A 19,587-nucleotide genomic window follows, 5' to 3' on the forward strand; every position below is an offset into this window, starting at 1 on the left:
AAACCTTAGTGCACGCAACCTTAGTTCTTCTTCTTCTTTAAACTATTACCTGAAATTTGAAGAGTTATGGAGACAGAGTGTCTCTGTCTGTGCTCCTAAATTATGGAACTCATTACCAGTTGAATTAAGGAACTGCACTTTAGTTGATAGCGTTTCTTTTTAAACGAACATTTAGTTAACACGTATTTTTTTTCACATGCTTGAACAATTTTTTGTACACGTTTTTAGCACCCTTGTTTTTTAGCTTTTTTGTAATGAATTTTTCTCACTTTTGTAGAGCGCCTTAGAACGTTGGATTTTGGCGCTGTAAAAATTGTAATTATAACTCTGCTTTCAGGGTGGTAGGTAAGGGCTGAGGCAACGTGGCCGAGCGTTTAGGGCGTCGGGCATGATATCCGGAGGTCCCGCTCTGGTCCTAGCTTGAGTCGTTTCTCGGTAGCTTCATCTCCTCGGCTACGCTCTTATGAAGGGCTAACATTCGAAACGTCAACGCTGGAATGTCTTTACGGCGGCCGAATTGCCTTATCAACTCTGTTGATAAAACCAACCAGACGCTTGTAAATAGCCAGCTGGTTTGCCTCCTGCCCGTTGGGATTCTTAACCAATCATGTTACGTTCAATTTAATTAAATTATTTGTTTGTAAAAGTTAATGATAAGATAAGATAAGAAAAGGTCTTTTTACAGATGGCCTATGTCACATAATGTGGTTTTCAATAGGGCACTTCATAAAAAAAAATAAAATAAAAAAATGACAAAATGTTAATGCTCGGCCCCACTAGGACCTTGTGCTAGAAACACTGTCGAAGTTAAATAAACGTTATTGTTATTAGCCGTCTCATGAAAGGCTTACCCATACGCCATACCACCTGCGTCACGCCACGAAATGCGCGCGCGTGTAGTTAGCGTTAAACGTGAGTCCACGCGCTGCGAGAGGTTGACCAGCTGTATACTGGTGGACTTCGGACTGTACGCACAACTTGCATAAAATTTCTTCTATAAAAAGACTTATACTGCATTTTAAGTATTGTTTAGTACTCAACAGTGCTATTGTTTGGGGTTAAGCGCGCTATTCAATACTTATACTGCATGTATGCAATGTCTATCCTGATTGGTCAACTGAAAGTATCCATAACAGAGCTTCAGATGGCCTATATATATGAATACAAAACGACAGTCTCGTCTGGGCTGTGAAGTCTCAGACTTCTTGCTTGTTGTGAGTAGTATTGAACTCAAGGTGAATATCGAGAGCTTGGCTGCGGGGTCGGTGATTCATATTACCTCGGCAGCCATGGGTGACTGGTCATACTCCAGCCATATGGGTGAGTAAGGATATAAATACTACACAAGCAGTACAATTATCTACAAATAACAGTTGAATTTCAAACAAGATACAACCCTTGCTTCCAAGACCAATTGGTGGCAGGCGGGCGACCGTGTGAATACTTTAGTTCCACATGATGGAAATTCGTTATTGGAGGGATCTAATGGCAAAGATTTTTATCTTTCTTAAATACAAGTTTAAATCAAAGACGGGTGTGTTTGTGGCGCTCCTCTGGGTAGATAGCGCTGGCCCGACCTGGCTTTCTTTCGCACACCAGAATACAATTCGTTCGGTCCTCTAGCAAACGTGATTGGCCTGAATTTGAAATCTACCGCTGCTTTTATAATCTTTGTTGTTTGGTTAACCAGTTTTCGATCGTTTTCGGTATTCCTGGTTTAATAGTTAATTGAAATTAATAGAATAATTTAGTTTGGATCGTTTACAAGGCAACGCGGGGTTATCGATCAACAAACGAGAGTTTCATCTCAGAGTTATTTTCTGCGGGTATTTTCTTAGCGTACTTATAATATATAGCGGCACAGAAAAATTGTTATTGTCATGAACAATCCAATGTTTCGCCTTTCTTGTTGTTTCTCAGTTCATCAAGTATATTGAAGATTACTCAGTTTTACAATCAAACCTCTTGCGATTTTTCAGTGGCTCGCCATTCATTTTTCAGCGTCAGCTTAAAAATGTGAGATGAAAATGTAAAATGTTTCAATTACTCTAGCAATTCTAACACATAAGCTGATTGAAAATAAGAAAAATGTGTTAATTCGGCTCAACCAGAACGTTCTAAGTTGACTGAAACCTCTAATCTGCAATGGAACAGAATGCGCAAGCCAAGATTTCACCAGGTGAATACTGAAGCCTCTATTCTGTAACCGGACAGAGAGCACATGACAAGATACCACCATGAGCTCATTTTCGCGCGCTGGACAGTTTTTGGAACACCTACGCGCGTGGACAGTCACAACTTTTCCTCGCAGGATTAGGCAACCCCAAATAAGCTTTTTCACAATTCTCAGAGAATCTAATAAATTCAAGGACGCTATTATCACCTCGCCAGTTTCTCGAAATAAAGCATGAAACGGGATTAATTACGCTTCACTTGTTTTGAATGTCTTAATCAGGCTTAGTTACATAACTTGTCTGGAATGACGTCTAGAAATTTGGCGTTGATTGTCATTTAATGTACTTCTTTAATTCAAAAGACCACCCAAGATCAAAACAGCGAAAAATTCGCCATAACTAATTTGCAAAGTACTGAAAAACGAGAGCTATTAGTGGAAAGTAAGTAAGAGACAGATCAAGGTGGCCCAAATCAACTCCTGAATGCGTTGTACCAAGTAAACACAGTGTTAATTCATATAAGGTTTTTTTGTCTACAAATTCCAATTAGGTTGAGGCAAAAGCAAAAGGTACGGTCGCAGAGTTCGGTGGCAACTAGTCAGAAAGTTTAATTTTATTTTTCAAGCAGATGTGTGCCAATCACACATGTAATTACTCTTTTGCCTATCTTTCATTGAAGATTACAACAAGAAAAACGTTCCTGAATTTCAGTTAACGCACAGCCCGTCTAAAACAGCGCCCGCTGAAACGGTGGACAACTAAACATAAAAGTCCCGTTTGCTGATAGCTTTCGAATTTTTTGTGGTCATCAAATTCTGAAGAAACTCTTTTTCCGGCAGCCAGCGTTATATCAACTCATAAACGGTACAACGGAGAGTTAAGCAAAAACCAACAGTTTACATTTGGAATTTCGTGATCATCCACGCTTTTGACATTTAGAACCTGAACTTCGCACAAACTGAAATGAGAGTCTGGACGGACTTTACCTTATGGCTGAAAATGGGCCAAAGTTTCAAGTTAACTTACATCCGAGAAATGCCGCGTTCTTCTACTGACAGCTGAGAATAACAGGCTAAGAAAATATTGAGACAGCTGAGAAAAAAGCTCAATCCGATTTCAGACCAAAATGTAAGCCTAAAATCTATACCCTGTATCCCAGACTAGCCGTGATTTGTCGTAATCTTATTATATGGCAGTTGTATGAGACCAGATCGTTCTCTATATACTGCAATCAGCCACAACCTTTAACTGGACTCGGGGGCATATGGCCCGCGCGACTAGTGTTGTTTGCCACTGGTTTAGTCTCGCTTTTCAGGATTGTATTATTAAAATTTTTCAGTTGAGCGTCATCAACTAAATTGGAGAGCTAGAAAACAGTTTGAGTCTGTAGATGGAATTAATCGTTCAGTGAGGTGCTTAGCTATTTCTTATGCTTATTGCACAAGATGGCTCCAACGTTTTGCCTGAAATTTTCTAAAACAAAGATATTTTTGCGCGGTTTATGACTACGCGGGACTACAAGCGCAAGCATAAGCACAAGCACAAGGATCAAAATTTTTCCTTTTCTTGTGCTTTTGCTTGCGTCGTGTTTGTTTACTTTTGACACAAAGCCCTTATACGTGTGCTTGTGCTTGTGCTTGTGCTTGCATAGCTGGTGGAAACCAGGCTTTATTGTTTCTTAATTATCTTTGAAAAATGCGTGGTTACCCCCAATTTTCTTTTGGATTCCAGTAGCCCTTGATAAGCTCTTGATAAGATTGCTTTTGCACAAAAAGACCGGCCTTAATTAGGACTGCCCAGCCTCAAAATATAAAACTGTAATGCTTTATATTCGGGCATCGAACCGTTCACCTTGGGACATGATGTGAATACTGATGTTTCCTGTTTGCTAGCTTATCTGCAACAAAAGGCATTCAGCTCACGATACGCTTCTTGGTTAAATTTAAAGAAGTAATGACGTTAAAGGTACAAGGTAATATTGCCATTACATATACGTGGATTATAATTTTAGACTGTGCTGCACGCAACGTCGAACCACCTCTTTCACGCGTTGGGTGGACTGAGTGGAACGCGCGCGAAAAAAATCACCGCACGAAAACCCGACTAGGTGACGTCGAGACCGTCGCCAGATCTTGAAAATCGTATGGAGCTGAAGTTCGCCCAAAGCAAAATACAGTTTACCTTCAAGAAACTCTAATAATTCAACAAGTTTGGCTCAAATTACAACCTAGCCTGGCTGGTTTTCTTGTGTTTTCAATGTTTTTCAGTCTTAAGGCGTTTGGGGGTGATTTTTGTCTAAGTCAGCGGGTTGGTCAGTGTTTTCAGTGCAGTACGTTATGTAACTTCAAAACGGCTTTCGGGAGCTGAGTTAGGCAATAAAAACACAAAAAATCACATCACTGGTAAGGCTTTTGAGACTATGGATAAAATTTTTAAAGTTTTTCCGAATAAAATGGTCGCTGATTATTGCATACAAATTCTTATATGTTTTGGTTTACCCGCCTGTTGCCAAGAGATCTTAAGCGATGATAACGTTGACGGAAACGAAAACGCCAGTTGAAAATATAACTTCATTTTATTTGTGTTACCAGTGCGGTTATTTCAACTCATCTAACTATTACAAAAACCCGCGAAATACCCAGGAACCGTGCGTGATGTCCCACGACTTTGCCGACATAACGATATTTAGATTTAGATTTAAGAACCAAATTGGTAGGCGTGGCGTTCGAGTTAAGAAGGAGATTTGAAAATTCACTGTCGTGTGCTCACGTTCTCCACAAAACCTTGAATTTTGATCATTTTGCCTTGTTGTTTTGCAGTCGTTTTGCAGAGGACGGCAAAGAAATGTACCAAGATTTAAAACGGACGTGTAGAGCGATAGTTTTTCCTCATCAAACCTTTTGTTTTGCGGCGTTGTCATTGCCGGCGTCGTTGAATTTTGGACTAAAAAATGACCTTTGTCCTGACAATTTTTTTTAGAGAACAACAATGGACGATCATTCCAAACGTGAAGGGCTGGAGATATTTAATCTTTATTAAAAACTCGTTTTTGTTTGATGTTTCCTCTTAAAACTATCGCCTACCTGTCAAATCTTTGCTTTTTCATGAAAACGATCACGTGACATGTCACGCGATCTATAGCACTACTTCTTAGTATGCTTAGAAGTGTTAAGAATGATAATACCTTTTTATCTGCCAAATTTCAGTTAAGTGTCATTCAATTTGTTACAGTTATCTCGAATAAACCATTTTTCGTCTTAAAACTGCTTGAGCATTTTGTAATGAATGCGCCAGTGTCGCGACAAGAAAATCCCACACAAAGGCCGTGGTGAAGAAAAAAAAGCTTACAATCCTTAAAATTCTCTCCTCGTGACTTTCCGTACAGAAAGAAAAGAAAAGATTGTTTTTTGCATTTCGGTCCTTGGCTATATATAAATAGTTTTGTAAAAGGCCAGAATCGTTAACTCAAAACGGTTTTCAATTGTTTTTCAAAAGGCCACGAAAAGATTTGCAGAGAACACAGGGGACAACATTTTAGAATTATAATTGCTTTTCACAAGTAATTGTTCGCGTTGGGTGCCCCGGACTAGTTGCATTCGTTCGTGACTCATTAGCATAATGCCATTCTGCGATGAGTTTCGTACGTGATGTTTCTGAACTAGAGTGAAACAGACTGCTGTGCCTAACAAAAAGAACACAAGGGGTGCTTACCATTTACGCAAACCACCCAGATGGAAATTTTCGGCACAAATGATCGGCATAAATACGAAACCCGGATTTAGCTTGTCTTAACAGAATATGGATAACATGCAAAATGTATGAACAGCAGCTGTAAATCCCAAAAGGAGTAATAAAAATACATCACTTTGACGTCTTTGACCCTAATTTCAGAAGTACTCCAAATGGAATGATGCGTACCATTTGATTTTCCAACTGGAATTTCCGGGTTTTCCATGTAAATGGTAAGCACCCCAGTTTTCCTTGACATTTTTTTTGATAACGTTTTCTCGTTCGCCTGTAAAGAGCAACAAGCTAGTCTCTGCCATTACGATGACCCTTTTCATAGTTTACGTGTGAAGGTTAAAAAAAATTATAATAATAAAAATAAGCAAATGTTTGTTTTTATAAACAGAGCTGATGAGGTAATTTAGCCACCGTAAAGAGATTCAAGTGCTGACGTTTCGTTCGGCTCACTCAACGTTGATGCTCGCTCACGAAATGTGGTCAAACGTCTTGGTTATTGTCTAAAACAAATAGGTTTCATTTTGCCGTAGGTCTGTACTCTGATAAGGACTGACGTCATATCAAAACGTGGAAAGAACATCAGTCACGCTACTCGTCTGCGGCTCGATCGTAGCGCACTTCTTTGCTCTTACCACGTTTTGACGTCATTTGTGCGTTATCGGAGTACAAACACACCGCAAAATGGACCACTCGTAAAATTCATACGAAACCATATCAGGGACCCGAGTGGCGTATTTTCCATATCCTCCGGGCAGTGTGAATATTAATGACGTAATTCCCCGCTTTTTCACAATAAAAAGAAAATTAAACGGTGGCTTGAGGATATGAACTTTATTTTCTCTTGTTAAAAACGATATTTTACTCACTCGCTGCACTTGTTCGTAAAATTTTGTTTTTACCACTCGAATATAAAATTTATATCTTCCAGCCGCCGTGTAATATCCTTTATATAGTAAGAAAGGGGTTAACGAAATATTAATTATACAGCGATTTTGAATTCAATATTTGGTGAAACAACACTGGACTTATTATGAATTAGTGTAAAAAGGTTTAAAAAAAAAAACAAGCTTTCTTGCAAGATGCTGTTTGACCGCTTGTCTGTGTTTCCGCGAATTGAAGCGGGAATAATCGAAAATCGGCGTTGTTTGATTCACGGTGAAAAAAGAGAGAATGATTCGGACGCTTTTTGAATTAATATCAAGCAGTAATTCGATTGGCAAAATTTGGGGAATCCTTAATGGGCTAATGGTTCAAGTAACTGCGTGATCGCTTGCGATCATTTTTCTAACATGTACGTATTGTAATTTATAATTTTCACTCTTGCTCCGTTATCGTAATAATATACGACAAACCGTGCTGACAGTTTTCGTTTGAAAACCCCCGCATCGGAAACTTCCATGCTATACGTCATATGTTGGTGAGTGCGAGGAAGACAAAATTGTCAATTGATGTAAAAAGCGTAATTTATCACCAACCAATGACTGAAAAGCAAGTTGAAATACTGAAAAAAGTCCGACTTATTCCATTTTCCATACGTAAGGCTACGTACTGTTACGATTTTCTAAACATCTGTTTTGAGTCTTCGTGCATTTGGACCTTGTGGTTAGACAATCACACAACACTGGTTTTCTTCTACCACTACGACTACTACGAATTTGACAGGTATATTATAAATTTCAATGTCACGGTTCTAAGCCTTTTTTCTGGCCATACGAAGTTAGTTTTCACATCTAATAACTTCAAAGTGAATATCAGACATCTTGGCAAGTTAGGTAGCTTAAGGCAAGCCGATCGCAGAAAAATATTTTTTAAAGAGGTTTTAATTGATTGTGGAAACAACAATTCTTTTATGAGCGTGTTATATTTTTTAAAAGTGTCGGATGGCATAAGATAATTTTGAAAAGTTTATTCCTTTGTTATCTGGAATTAAAACTTTTTCAATACATATCTGAATACGCTGTAGAATCAAAACTGATGAAAATGTGGAATGATCATTTGTGGTCATTTGTCTGACTGTAACCATGATAAAAGTACGTTGACGTTGTGTACAGTCATTGGACTGGTCATCAATTAAACCTTCAAATTTTAACTCGTTGAGAAAAATGTAGTCTGAAATGTCAGCCGTCTCCTCTTCCTAGCCCCTGTGGGTTAGGGAGAGGAGACGGCTGACATTTCAGACTAAGAAAAATGAATTAAACGTGTTAAAGTTACATTAGTTTCCCACATTTTGGACACCAGTTCATTGTTTTCGGACATGTTTTAAATGAACATTCAATGGGATTCACGCGAGTCACTGAACCTTGCGCGCCGAACGAATTAGTCACGGCACGAAATGTTGTAAAACAAAGACATTTTGTTCTTGTTGCATGACTGTCCGACTGGATTATTTGTTATTGTTTAAAATTCTTCTCTACTTTTAATTTTCGTGGTCTTTTGCAAACAACAACAACAACAACAACAACAACAAAAACAATTATTATTTTAAAAAATAATAATTGTTTCAGTTTGGCACACGACAAAGAAAGGATTATGAAAGATGCTTTTATTTGATTTGTCAGATATATTTTCCCAAAAGTTGAAGGATTTGTCGATGTTAAACAAATTTTATCATCGAAAAATGGGAGTTGTCATCAACACTGATGAAGAAAGACTTTTACTGAACAGCTGTAAATGTTTTTTCTTCGTGAAGACAAAACCTCCGGACATACCCTCCCTCGACAAGTTCACACTTACACTAACCCCGAAAGTGTCATTTGGATTTATCACGTCATGTTTGGCTGGTGTCAAAAAAGAATGTCGTCCTTCGCTGTCCTTCGCCAGACCTTGTCAAATTCTGTGACAATTTTGAAGGAAATGGTTTCTTCGTTATCATTTGAGGTAATTCATTTCTTACTTGACTAAACAGCCGTTTATTTAGTGTATTTAGTTATCTATGCCCTCACATCCGGTAAAACGATACATTCAACGAATATTTTATTCACGGCTGTTTTGAATACTGTGGTCTAGCTGGCAGTCTGCCTTTTCCCCGAGTTGAATTCATACAGCTAAACTGGGTCGAAACGGCTTTCTTGTGCGTGTCTTGTCGAAAAGAAGGTGTCTTTGTTGCAGTCGAGGCTTCTAGTGTAATATCGCAAAGAACCGTGACTTTGCGTGAGATTTGCTACAAGTGTTTTCATTCTTATATCATGCAAATTTTCACCGCTCTTGAAAGCCAACCCGGAGCAAACACACGCAATTTTGCCTTGGCAGTTAACAGTTCGATTGTAGTCGTGTTTAACAGGCTCTGAATTAGTTAACACCGCAAAACGCAAGTAGAGTCTGTGTGCTTTAATAAGCTTAGCGTCAATCCTCGGTACCTTTGCAGGTAAGATAAAGAGATTTATTTTTAACTTTTCAATGTTTTGAAATTTACAATTGTAATTGATTCACCAGAGCTGTGAAGATAGGCTTCTACAGACACGTCTTACAAGTTCTATATAAATAGTTCTTTTTCAGAGAGTTAAAAACAGACACGGTTTGTTGTCATTTACAGTCAATAAATTATTATTGATTTTTATGATATCCCTTGAATTTATTTGAAATTGCAAGGCTTGAAAGTTTCAGGCGCCACATGCAATTGACTAGTCGTTTGTGTATATGATCTGGTTTGTCTCCAACCACAGCCTGCCATTCTACAACGAATTGTATGTAGCATTTCAGGGACGATGTTTATAATATTAAACTTTTTTAATTAAAAAAAAAATACAGTAAAATTTTCATAGCATTCCATAAAAAAAGCACAAGTTAAGAGAGTGATCTTAGAAACCATTATTATGGAACCTTAATAAGCAAGGAGCAGGAGCGTTGCTTGGAATGTATGTTCAAGACTTTTAAGAATGTTTAATTAAGAAATGCCAAGATCCTTATCACAAATTAAATGATGAGACTACAGATATTAGCTCTCGCGGCCTGGTAAATGGTCTTTCACAAAATATATGTTGTGGTTCAAAATTTTTTGGGGTCTAAAAAATTTCCAAACCAGTTTGATTTTGATTTCCCTTTGTCTCAGATTATGGTTATGAATACTGCACAAAGGAAAAGAAAAATTAAACTGGTTTGAAAAAATATTAAACATTTTTTTTTAAACATAACATTCATATACACATCACACAAATTTTAGTCAAATTTCACAGGTCTCAAACTCTTGATTTTTTGGCAGAGTAATCTTGGGGTGTTGAGTTTTTTGGTTTACTAAGAAAGTCTTCTCAAGGACAAAAATGAATGCTAATCTCACAAAGTCTCAAATTTTACATTTGACATCCCTAGATATTGTTGGCAAGGAAATATTCCATTTCCTATATTTTGAGACTATTCCTTACATTTTAAATTTCTATGCAATAAAATTAATGTCATTTCAAAATTTATGGATGGCTGCTTGCATGTAGTTATTATCATGAAGACAATGGTCTCAAGTAATATAACTTTCACAGACAGGAGTTCCAGTTTGTTGGCTTCCTGATGTGTTTGTTATTATGCTTTGGGTTCTTTAATTCCCATAATTTATAATTTTCATGCATCATTAAAGTCTGCAAATATCATGTCCGTAAAGTAATCCTGGCAAAGGAAATGGAACAGTATTACTTGTTTACACTGACATAAAAGCAGGTAAAATCGTTTGCAATGCAGACAGCTGATAGAGAATTTTTACTCCTTTTAGTTAAAATGCACTGTAGTCTCAATTCAAATGTCTGGACTTTGTACCTTTCTTAAGCTTAAAATTGTAAATAGGGGTGGTAATAATTATTAGTGGTCAATTTGTGATTTTGCAAGACGAAAAGACTAGCACTTTGTAGAAGATTATCAACAAATCAGCCTTGCAGACGAAATTGAGACTGACCAAGATGGCTTGGAACAAAAATCAAAACTATGAGACCTGTGACTATAAAAATGTTTTGAAATGTGTAGTTTTGAAAGCTCATTTACAGGCCCTAACAATGAACCACTTCAGAGTGATTTTTGCAACATTAACAGCACAGAAATAGACAAAGTTAAAGGTATTATGGTTATAAGCATGTGACATTACCAGTAATGGCTAACCAGTGATTAATAATATTGCATAATCATACCCAAATTATGTACAAAGATTGAACATGTGATTGAACAAAATTAACTGAAACACCCCTGACAACCATTATGCACATGCTTGTAACTAAGGCATTCCTTAATTTTCGCCTTGTATCAAATTTCCAGTTTTAATATGAGTTTTGATAATAACAAGTCACGATGAGAGACTTGTTACGTACACAACCCCAGGAGTCAATATTTTCACTGAACCATGTTATATCTGTCAAAATTAATATTAAGCAATTTACATGTATAATGCACTTCATCCTTGATATTCAAACTATTTTTGGCACAGGCCTGTGTACTGAAATTTGTGAGAAACAGGGTTAAGTAGTTTGACCTTTGAATTCTTGTCTCCCTCTTTGCATTTAGTTGCTTGTTTGTTTAAGGTTACTATCTTGAATTGCTGTGTTACATATATGTAGACTCAATGTAAATATGGTAGGTTTCCGTCTTCAAATTAATTTTACTATTGAAAAGAGATTGTAAATACAGTTTGCCTTTCTGTCAGGACCTCATATATATTGGTAACTCTGTAACTATGTAAATTCATGTTAAATGTCCATGCGCTAAATGAAGTGTTCAAAGAATTAAACTCATGCATCCAAATTATACCAATTCCTACAGGACTACAAAAATCCCATAGTTAGAAGACAAGAGAAAGTAACAGTTTAATAGCGACACATAGAGAATTACTTTTGAGAGCTTTAGTTGAGATTGGACAGACAGGAAGATGATAAATTAAAAGAGATTAAATATTGTCCTGGGGCATCAAAACAAAGATCATGAGTGCTTATAAAATATATGAAGGAAGTGGGCCATATAATAAAATGAAAAATTTAATTTAGCTTACAGACACCCATTTCACAAAGTTGCCTTGACCAGTACAGTGGCAGCCAAAAGTTAAAAATTAATGTTCCCATTTGAATTGGTTTAATTTTTTTTGTTGCCAAGGCTGACAAATTCTTTGTTAGGTGTCTGGTGGCATGGCTTGGAGTCAGAAACTGTGTAATTTCAACAACAAAACATTCAATATTTGGTCTCTGCTTATTGGCCCACAATTTGCCTGTGCTGTAATTCGCTAATAACTTTTAACCTTGAAACAACTACTGCTTCAATCTTACTGTTGTATGGATCACTCTTAAGCTGATTTTCTCATGATTTTGAGATCGCATGATACTGGTCCCTACACATCGTTTGCAGGTCATTAACTTTTATGTGATAATTACTTGCCTTTAAGACAGGTGATAAAAATATGCGTACTCTGATATCTGTTGCTTAATTATGCAGAATCCCTCAGCGAAGCCTTCAGCTATTTGAGGTCGCTTCTCTATACCATGATACCTGCCGTCCTCGCCACATCCATGCCAGAAAAAGCCACAGTACCACCAACATGCAAGGCAAGCTCACCATCACCAAGGTTCTGCAAGACCAAAGCCATTAAAATGTTTTATTGCAAGATCTGTTTGTCACAATATTCTAACAAGAAAGGTCAAAAGCTGGAGAGCTGTTCTTGTATCTTCTGCAAAGAGGTGTGTAAAATGATTACAAATGTAATAATATAGTTTGTCGCTGCTGAACCTGGTGAGTGGGCTACCTCACTATATTAAAGCAACTTTAGTCTGAAATTGGATACGGTTAACAAGGTACAAAACTGTGCGTGTAGAGAGCATAATATATTAAACATGTATGTTGCTCTCTTTTTATCTTCAATGTGTTAAATATTTCCAGAAAATATGGCCATGTACCTTTTCCATGGTCCATTTGGTTTGGACCTCCACCTCTCTGAAAATTCCAGTTTTAAACTTCATACTTTCCTTTAAAAGGTTTGTCTTTTAGATTCTCTTCCTCCTTCCCCCCGCTCCCCTTCCTCAGAGTTTCCAATGACCTTCCATGGGGGAGGTACAGTGTATGGCTATTGGAAAAAGAGAGTTGTGCAGTATGACAGGGTGCGATGAACTGCCTCAAATACAGGGCTGTCAACTCTCCCGGATAATCCGGGAGTCTCAAGATTTTAAACCGTATCTCCTGGTCTCCAGAGTTATTTCTGTAATCTCCAGATTTTTAGCCGTATCTTCTGGTCTCCAGTATGTCTGTCATCTCCTGAATAATTGACGAAGTTTGCTTTTTTTTCGTTGACTCGACTTCCTAACAAGAAAATTTGTTATTGCTGGCTGGGGAAGTCATATTCTCCATATTTGAAGACGTGTGAGGTTGACAGCCCTACAGATATGCAAACTTCATATTTGAAAACAGGGATGGATTTTAGTTTCCAGAACTATCTGAAACTATTGGGAGGGAAAATTGAACAGATGTATATGTATTTTGCTAAGAGAGAAGGGGGCGGGACTTGTGAAAGAAGAGGGGACCAGAGGGTGTGAATTAACTGGAAGAGAAGGGAGGGGGGACCAGAGGGTGGGTATTAACTGGGAGAGAGGGGGAAGGGATCTGGGATAAAATGACATTTCCAAGAAAGTTGGAGAAAAAGAACATTTTGCAATGTTACATACTAAGATTTTGCAACTGGAAAAAGGTGATAGCAGGCAAGCAAGGGGAAGTAATGGAGAGTAAATGGTACAAGAAGAGAGGAATTTGAACTCCTCTTCCCCAACTTTCCTCTAAATTAATCGCAAGATCTTTTTTTTTTTAAAAAAATTGGAGAGTGAGTTTTTTTGCTATGTTTAGGGTCTGAATCTGTGCTTTTATAACTTACAAATTAAACTTTTTATCCATGCATTTTTAGTGTCTGGAACAGTATGTGTCATATTCAATCAACAATGGCAATGTCCTTAAGATATCGTGTCCTGATGCCCTGTGCCCAAAAACTGGCCAAATGACAAAGAATGAGGTTAGCTAAGTAATGTTTCAGGTTTTTCATTTCAACTACACTGTTATAATCCATTTGTCAGTTGAGGAAAGAGTAAATGGAAGTTTTTATTATTTTTTTAAATCTTAGATTGCTATGCTGGTCAATGACAAAATGTTTGAGAAGTATGTTGAACTACGCAAAAAGAAAGGTGTGTGGTAGTTGATCCATTTTTAATTTGTTACTGCTGATAAATGAATATATTTGAGCCCAGGTATGGGTACTTTTAAGGACACCTCACATATTAGCTGTTATTATAGTTGAGCCTGCAGTCAAATATTTCTTAAAATGGCAAATGAAGTGAAGGGCTCAATTACAAAACAGATTGAGCCAAATACATTGTTTGCACTAACAACTGTAATAAAACTATCTACATTTGTGGTGAACTCATTAAATTAAATTAATTTTCTCTCCTTGCTGGCAGCCAGGCAATTGTAGTCATGTGGCAATCTTTATAAGATAGTTATGTCACGAGTTAAGGATGGTGCCTACTAATAAAGAAGTATTTTTGTGTGGTTTATGGCTATGCGGGAAAAGCAGGTCTTAGCTTGGGGGCTATTGAAATCCAAAAGAAAATTGGGGATAACCACGCATTTTTTAGAGATAATTAAGCAACAATTTATTATTCTATAAAAACAGTAAAATACAAAGCAATGTATGGGTTTTTTTCCAAGTTGAAGCTTTATTATCTCTAAAAAAATGTATGGCTACCCCCAATTTTCTTTTTGGATACCAAAAGCACTTGCTAAGTTCTGCTTTCTCTGCATAGTTTTAAACCAGGCAAAAATATCCCTGTATTAGTAGGCCCCACCCTTAGGTAACCAAGTATCTTGAGATGCACAGAGTGTATGAGCAGTACTTAACAAAAGTAGGTTACGGTCCTTAAAATAAGTATATGTGGTGTAAATGCATATGGCAGAACTCATTTCTGCCCAATGGGGGATCGGAGAAGGAATGAATTAAAGCTATACCATGTCAGCCCAAAGTGGGCGTCGTTTTTTTTTCTTTGAAAATATAAGGCTAGTATTGATGGTAATAAAAGAAATAATCATGTAATTTGTGACATTTACTATTACAACAGAGGTTGCTGTTGATAAAACAAAATCCTTTTGTCCAATGGCTGGTTGTGATGGTGTATGTGATGGAGTCCCTGGTGCGGTACAACCGACAGTCTGCCAAGAGGTATATAACCACACAGTGATCACTTTTAGATAGAACAGCTACATGTATATGTTTCAGTGGTAAAGAAACTAGACTATCATTAGCAGTAATCAAAAATTATTGGAGTGCGTGTGACACCTCATCTTGATCCCAGGTTCTCTCTCCTTTGTCAAGTTGGTGATGATGTCCCTGCAAAATCTGCAGGGGATGCCAGATAAGTTTCCCAAGATCCATTCATTTAACCGAGGTTGTCTCAACCAACCTTACTCCAATCTGTATTAGGAGTATACAGCTGTTTCGACAAAGGTTGTCCAAAAAAAGCGTAAAAGGGTACGCGACAATGCCGAAAGGTTGTCTGGGAAATACCCAATAAATTTCAATAAAAGCTCAGAATCCATATTGCCTGTCATCTCAAGTCTTCGCTCTACGGTCGAGCCATTATGGATTCTGAGCTTTTATTGAAATTTATTGGGTATTTCCCAAACTACCTCTCCGCATTGTTGTGTACGCTTTTACACTTTTTTGGACAACCTTTGTTTAAACAGCTGTATCTTTGTCAAAAAAAGCTCTAAATAAATCATGTTAAAACGTGATTTCTGAAGCATGAAGTAACTAGCCAGATTTATAACTGTCACAATACTTACCTAATTGTACTGTGCTTAAACTATTATTAATAATATTATTACAGATAGAGCACTGCACCTCCACAATTTTTATTGATAGCACTTTTCAAAAAAAAATAAATGGAAAATTCCTTTCAATTTTTCAGTGTGGTTACACTTTCTGCTTTGACTGCAAAGAAAGCTGGCACATGGCTATGACTTGTGAGGAGTACAAAGAGGCAATCTCTGACTCAGCGTCTGGTGTAAGGTGGGGATAAATAAATAATAATATATCATTACTATCATTAATTAGCATTTGATAAACTGCTGATTAAACCTTTAAGTCCCCATTTCAATATGCAAATTCTCCTTTCTGTTCTCATATATTTCTTATGTTACAAGTTGGGAGAATTTACAAGTTCAAAATCATTCTCTTGTCCTGTAAACTTGGCCGACCGGTTGGCTCAGTTGGTTGAGCATCAGACTACCGTGCGGGAGGTCGGGGGTTCAAACCCCGGCTGGACCAACACTCACGGTCTTTAAATAACTTCAAGGAGAAAGTGCTGCCTTTGTAATGACATCTGCAAATGGTAAGACTTTCTAGTCTTCTCGGATAAGGACGATAAACTGTAGGCCCCGTCTCACAACACTTCAATTTTCATAACCCTGTGGGACATTAAAGAAGCCACACACTAATCAAAAAGAGTAGGGCATGGAGTTCCCGGTGTGCTGGTCTGGTCTTTGTGCTATTTCATGATTAGTGGTAGGAGGAGTCTCGTTATTGGAACTTATCGTTCTGTGAGTTCTCTCCTGTCTGAGGTTCTCCTCCGGCAAAGTTTATAAATAAATAAAATTTAATATAAATAAAAAAAATAAAGTAGTGATCTTGTAAGGAGAAATCAGATGCTCATCACTATTGGAACTTGAAGGGTTAAATAAATTAACTTGTTTGGTTGGAGTAGTATACTCCTACCATTATAGGAGAGAATTTTAGCCACTCACAGGCTTCCTTGATGGTCAGTAGAGATGGAATGAAACTCGTTGGTGTGCATTTATTTGTCAGATTTGTGGACATCTTGAGGGAGAATGGCGAAGCAGGTGACATCAAGGAGTGCCCACTGTGCCAAGTGCTGATCATGAGAGAAGCTGGATGTGCTCAGATGATGTGTGGTCACTGTAAACACATCTTCTGTTGGCATTGCCGCAAGTCCCTGGATGTAAGTACATGTACAGTTGACCTTGGTCACCTTTCCTAATAAAGCAGTCACTCAGTTGTAATTTACATGAAATTGAAATTACACAGTTTCTGACACCAGGCCATGCCACCAGACACCTAACAAAGAATTTGTCAGCCTTGGCAACAAAAAAAATTAAAAAGTAATAACATACAAATATAATTTTATACTACATTACTCTTTACCTTTGACTAAACAGATGCCTTTCCTGAGCGGACATTCCTGGGCCCAGCCACTCATTACCAACTTGAAACCTCTCCCATTATGCAGTCAGTCAGTCAGTCTGTCAGTTAAAAATTTGCAATCACATCTTCAATGAATCTTCATTCACAGCCACTTACAAAGATATGCATTTAATACTGCAAAATATCATCAACAACATAGTTATTTAATTAATACAGTAAGTACTAGTAATAATCAAAGATAAGGGAGAGCGTTTGATGATCTCAATTCCAGGCTCTCTCTCCTTTGCCAAGTTGGTTATGATGATGTCATCTGTCCCTGCAAAATCTGAAGGGGAGGCCAAATACGTATCCCAATATCGATTCATTCATTGGTTCGTTCGTTCATTGATTGTCCAATATAATCTCCACTCCAAATGCAATTAGGAGTGCATTCTTTCTACGCAGAATATAATAAATATGACATTTGTTTATTGTTGTCCACAGAGTGACATCATGCTGAGACATTATGACAAGGGTCCTTGCAGAGACAAGTTAGGCCATTCTCGTGCTTCTCTCTTTCTACACAGAACACAGGTGAACATATAAATTTATTTAACAGTAACAGCTGTTGTTGGCAAATACATTTTTACAATCATTTAGGGCCCAATTACATACAGCATTGAACTGCCAGTATATTTTTGCTGATTTTTATTTTAATAAAATTACATTTCAAAGTTTTCATTGCTACAATATTTTAATTTTGTTTTTGTTTTCAAGGTTGTTGCTGGATTTGCATTCTTTGGGTTGATGGTCCTTGTGGCGTCGCCATTTCTACTCTTAGTGTCACCATGTCTGTTGCTTTCAAAGTGTCTGTTTCGCAAATGATGTTCAAGACCAAGTAACGACGACGAGTGTCAAGAGTGAAAGGAAACAAGAAATTACCTTAAGTTTAGTCCTTTAAAATGGCAATTTGTCTTTTCCTAGAAGAGACAACCGTTAAGAAAATATCGCTTTTGCAGTTTCGTTGAATTGTTTTTCAAAAGTAATTCTTTCAAAGAGAGAATGTTTTTAGCTTGTTTAAATTAAATACAGTGTAGCTGTTATGAAGAAACTTGTATTGTACAGTAATTTGGTTTAGGGTTATATTTTGATTTTGAAATGGCTGAGCTTAATTAAAGAAGCCTTTTTTAAGACTAAAAGTGCAATGAAAAAATGCATAACTCGACTCTCGTTATCTCAGGACTTAAACACGGATAGGAATCAAAACATTGCTTGAAAAAGCCAGTTCAAGAGAGCTTAACATTGATGTAATTAAAAACAGTATACAAAGGAGACAGAGTCTGTTTTGAGATGAAGAGAGGTTCAAGTTAGCCATTCTTTCAGTTTAAGAGAGCAAACGTTTATGTTAATTTAGGGTGGCAAAGCTTCTTCAAAGACAGCTGCTGAATTGCTCATGTCGCAGACCATATAAACTCTTTATCCTTCAAGGAATGGTCTTATAGGAGGTATTACAAAGTTGTATTCCTGTTAACTACTCTTGGAACAAAAATTGCACAAAGCACCCCTGTGTGCAAGTTAAAAAATGTTTCAGTCTGTGAGACAAAATTGAAAGGATAATTACCAGAACTTAAGCTCAAAGGTTTGGGTTTTCTTTTCTCACAGGAGGACTTCCTGCACAAATACCAGATAACAAAATGTTATAATGTTGACATTACTTACTGCTGTTTCAATCTGTATGGAGAAACAAAGGAAAAATTTCAATTGTAAATAAATATAAAGATGGCTGTTCAAATTGTGACTAGCTTTTGATTGTGTTTGAAACATGTTGTAGGTAAAGTAGCACCTGAGCAAACAGATGCCAACATGGGCAGATCTTAACCCATTTACCATTGCATGAAGTTACTACTGTAGGAGTAATACTTCTCCCCCTGGTTGAGGTATTACTAACTTATAAAAATTATTAGTAATTTGGAGGTCCCTAATTATTAGGGACCTTCAGATTTGACTGAGTGCGAGGACGACTTTTCAAATCTTTTGTTATCTAGTTTGCGTGGCTTAGATAATTGGTTATCACACCAATCTTGTTTCTAGAGTCTCCTCATCTGCTGATAATCAGCGGGAAGGAGTGAGAGTTCTGGGGACGTGACTGATTAAAATTTGAAAGTCATACTCATACTCTGATCTTAAAGTTCCCTATTTCTCCAACACAAGGTTATCCCAGCAGTATATTCCAGTCCCCATTTATATACCTGGATGAAGAGATGATGCAGAGGAGTTTCTTGTCTAGGAAAACAACACAGCAGGCTAGGCCTAGAACCACTGGCTTTTTGTTCTGATGTCCAATGGGCGGAACTCTACATTGGACCTCCACTCAAATGAAAGCTAATCGAAATTGAGCAGTGCTTTCCTGTGGACTAGTAGTTACTTTGTTGTATGTGATTTTTCCAATAACTGGGTGGGAGTATCTGTTCAATCTTGCTCCTGCTTCCCCTCCTTCTGAGAGCTATCAGGCAGCATTTTCCTGTGGTACTGTTTATG

The 19,587-nt window shown here is 37.4% G+C and overlaps 1 protein-coding gene across 4 annotated transcripts; it reads left to right on the top strand.

Moving 5' to 3' along the window:
• The first annotated feature begins 1,153 nt into the window (after positions 1 to 1,153).
• On the top strand, positions 1,154 to 18,841 carry LOC146466962 (putative E3 ubiquitin-protein ligase RNF144A). 4 transcript variants are annotated; one of them, XM_085126705.1, is made up of 9 exons: positions 1,154 to 1,320; positions 12,312 to 12,553; positions 13,765 to 13,869; positions 13,978 to 14,038; positions 14,969 to 15,069; positions 15,818 to 15,918; positions 16,714 to 16,867; positions 17,554 to 17,643; positions 17,827 to 18,841. In XM_085126705.1, the coding sequence occupies exons 1-9, from the start codon at positions 1,158 to 1,160 to the stop codon at positions 17,932 to 17,934; spliced, it is 1,125 nt and encodes a 374-aa protein (XP_084982831.1). In that variant the 5' UTR covers positions 1,154 to 1,157; the 3' UTR covers positions 17,935 to 18,841. The 4 variants fall into 4 exon arrangements, with proteins under 4 accessions (XP_084982831.1, XP_084982835.1, XP_084982833.1 ...); XM_085126709.1 differs by lacking the exon at positions 1,154 to 1,320 and adding an exon at positions 7,469 to 7,580; XM_085126707.1 differs by lacking the exon at positions 1,154 to 1,320 and adding an exon at positions 8,648 to 8,795.
• Positions 18,842 to 19,587: the final 746 nt, after the last annotated feature.

The sequence above is a fragment of the Pavona decussata genome, unplaced genomic scaffold, assembly GCF_977016875.1.
Source record: "Pavona decussata unplaced genomic scaffold, jaPavDecu1.1 SCAFFOLD_140, whole genome shotgun sequence".
NCBI lineage: Eukaryota > Metazoa > Cnidaria > Anthozoa > Scleractinia > Agariciidae > Pavona > Pavona decussata.

Coding starts and splice junctions, on each gene's coding strand:
- LOC146466962 (XM_085126705.1), top strand. CDS start 1,158: ATGAATACAAAACGACAGTCTCGTCTGGGCTGTGAAGTCTCAGACTTC. Junction 1,321..12,311: donor GTCATACTCCAGCCATATGG/GTGAGTAAGGAT, acceptor TTAATTATGCAG/AATCCCTCAGCGAAGCCTTC. Junction 15,070..15,817: donor AACCGACAGTCTGCCAAGAG/GTATATAACCAC, acceptor TCAATTTTTCAG/TGTGGTTACACTTTCTGCTT.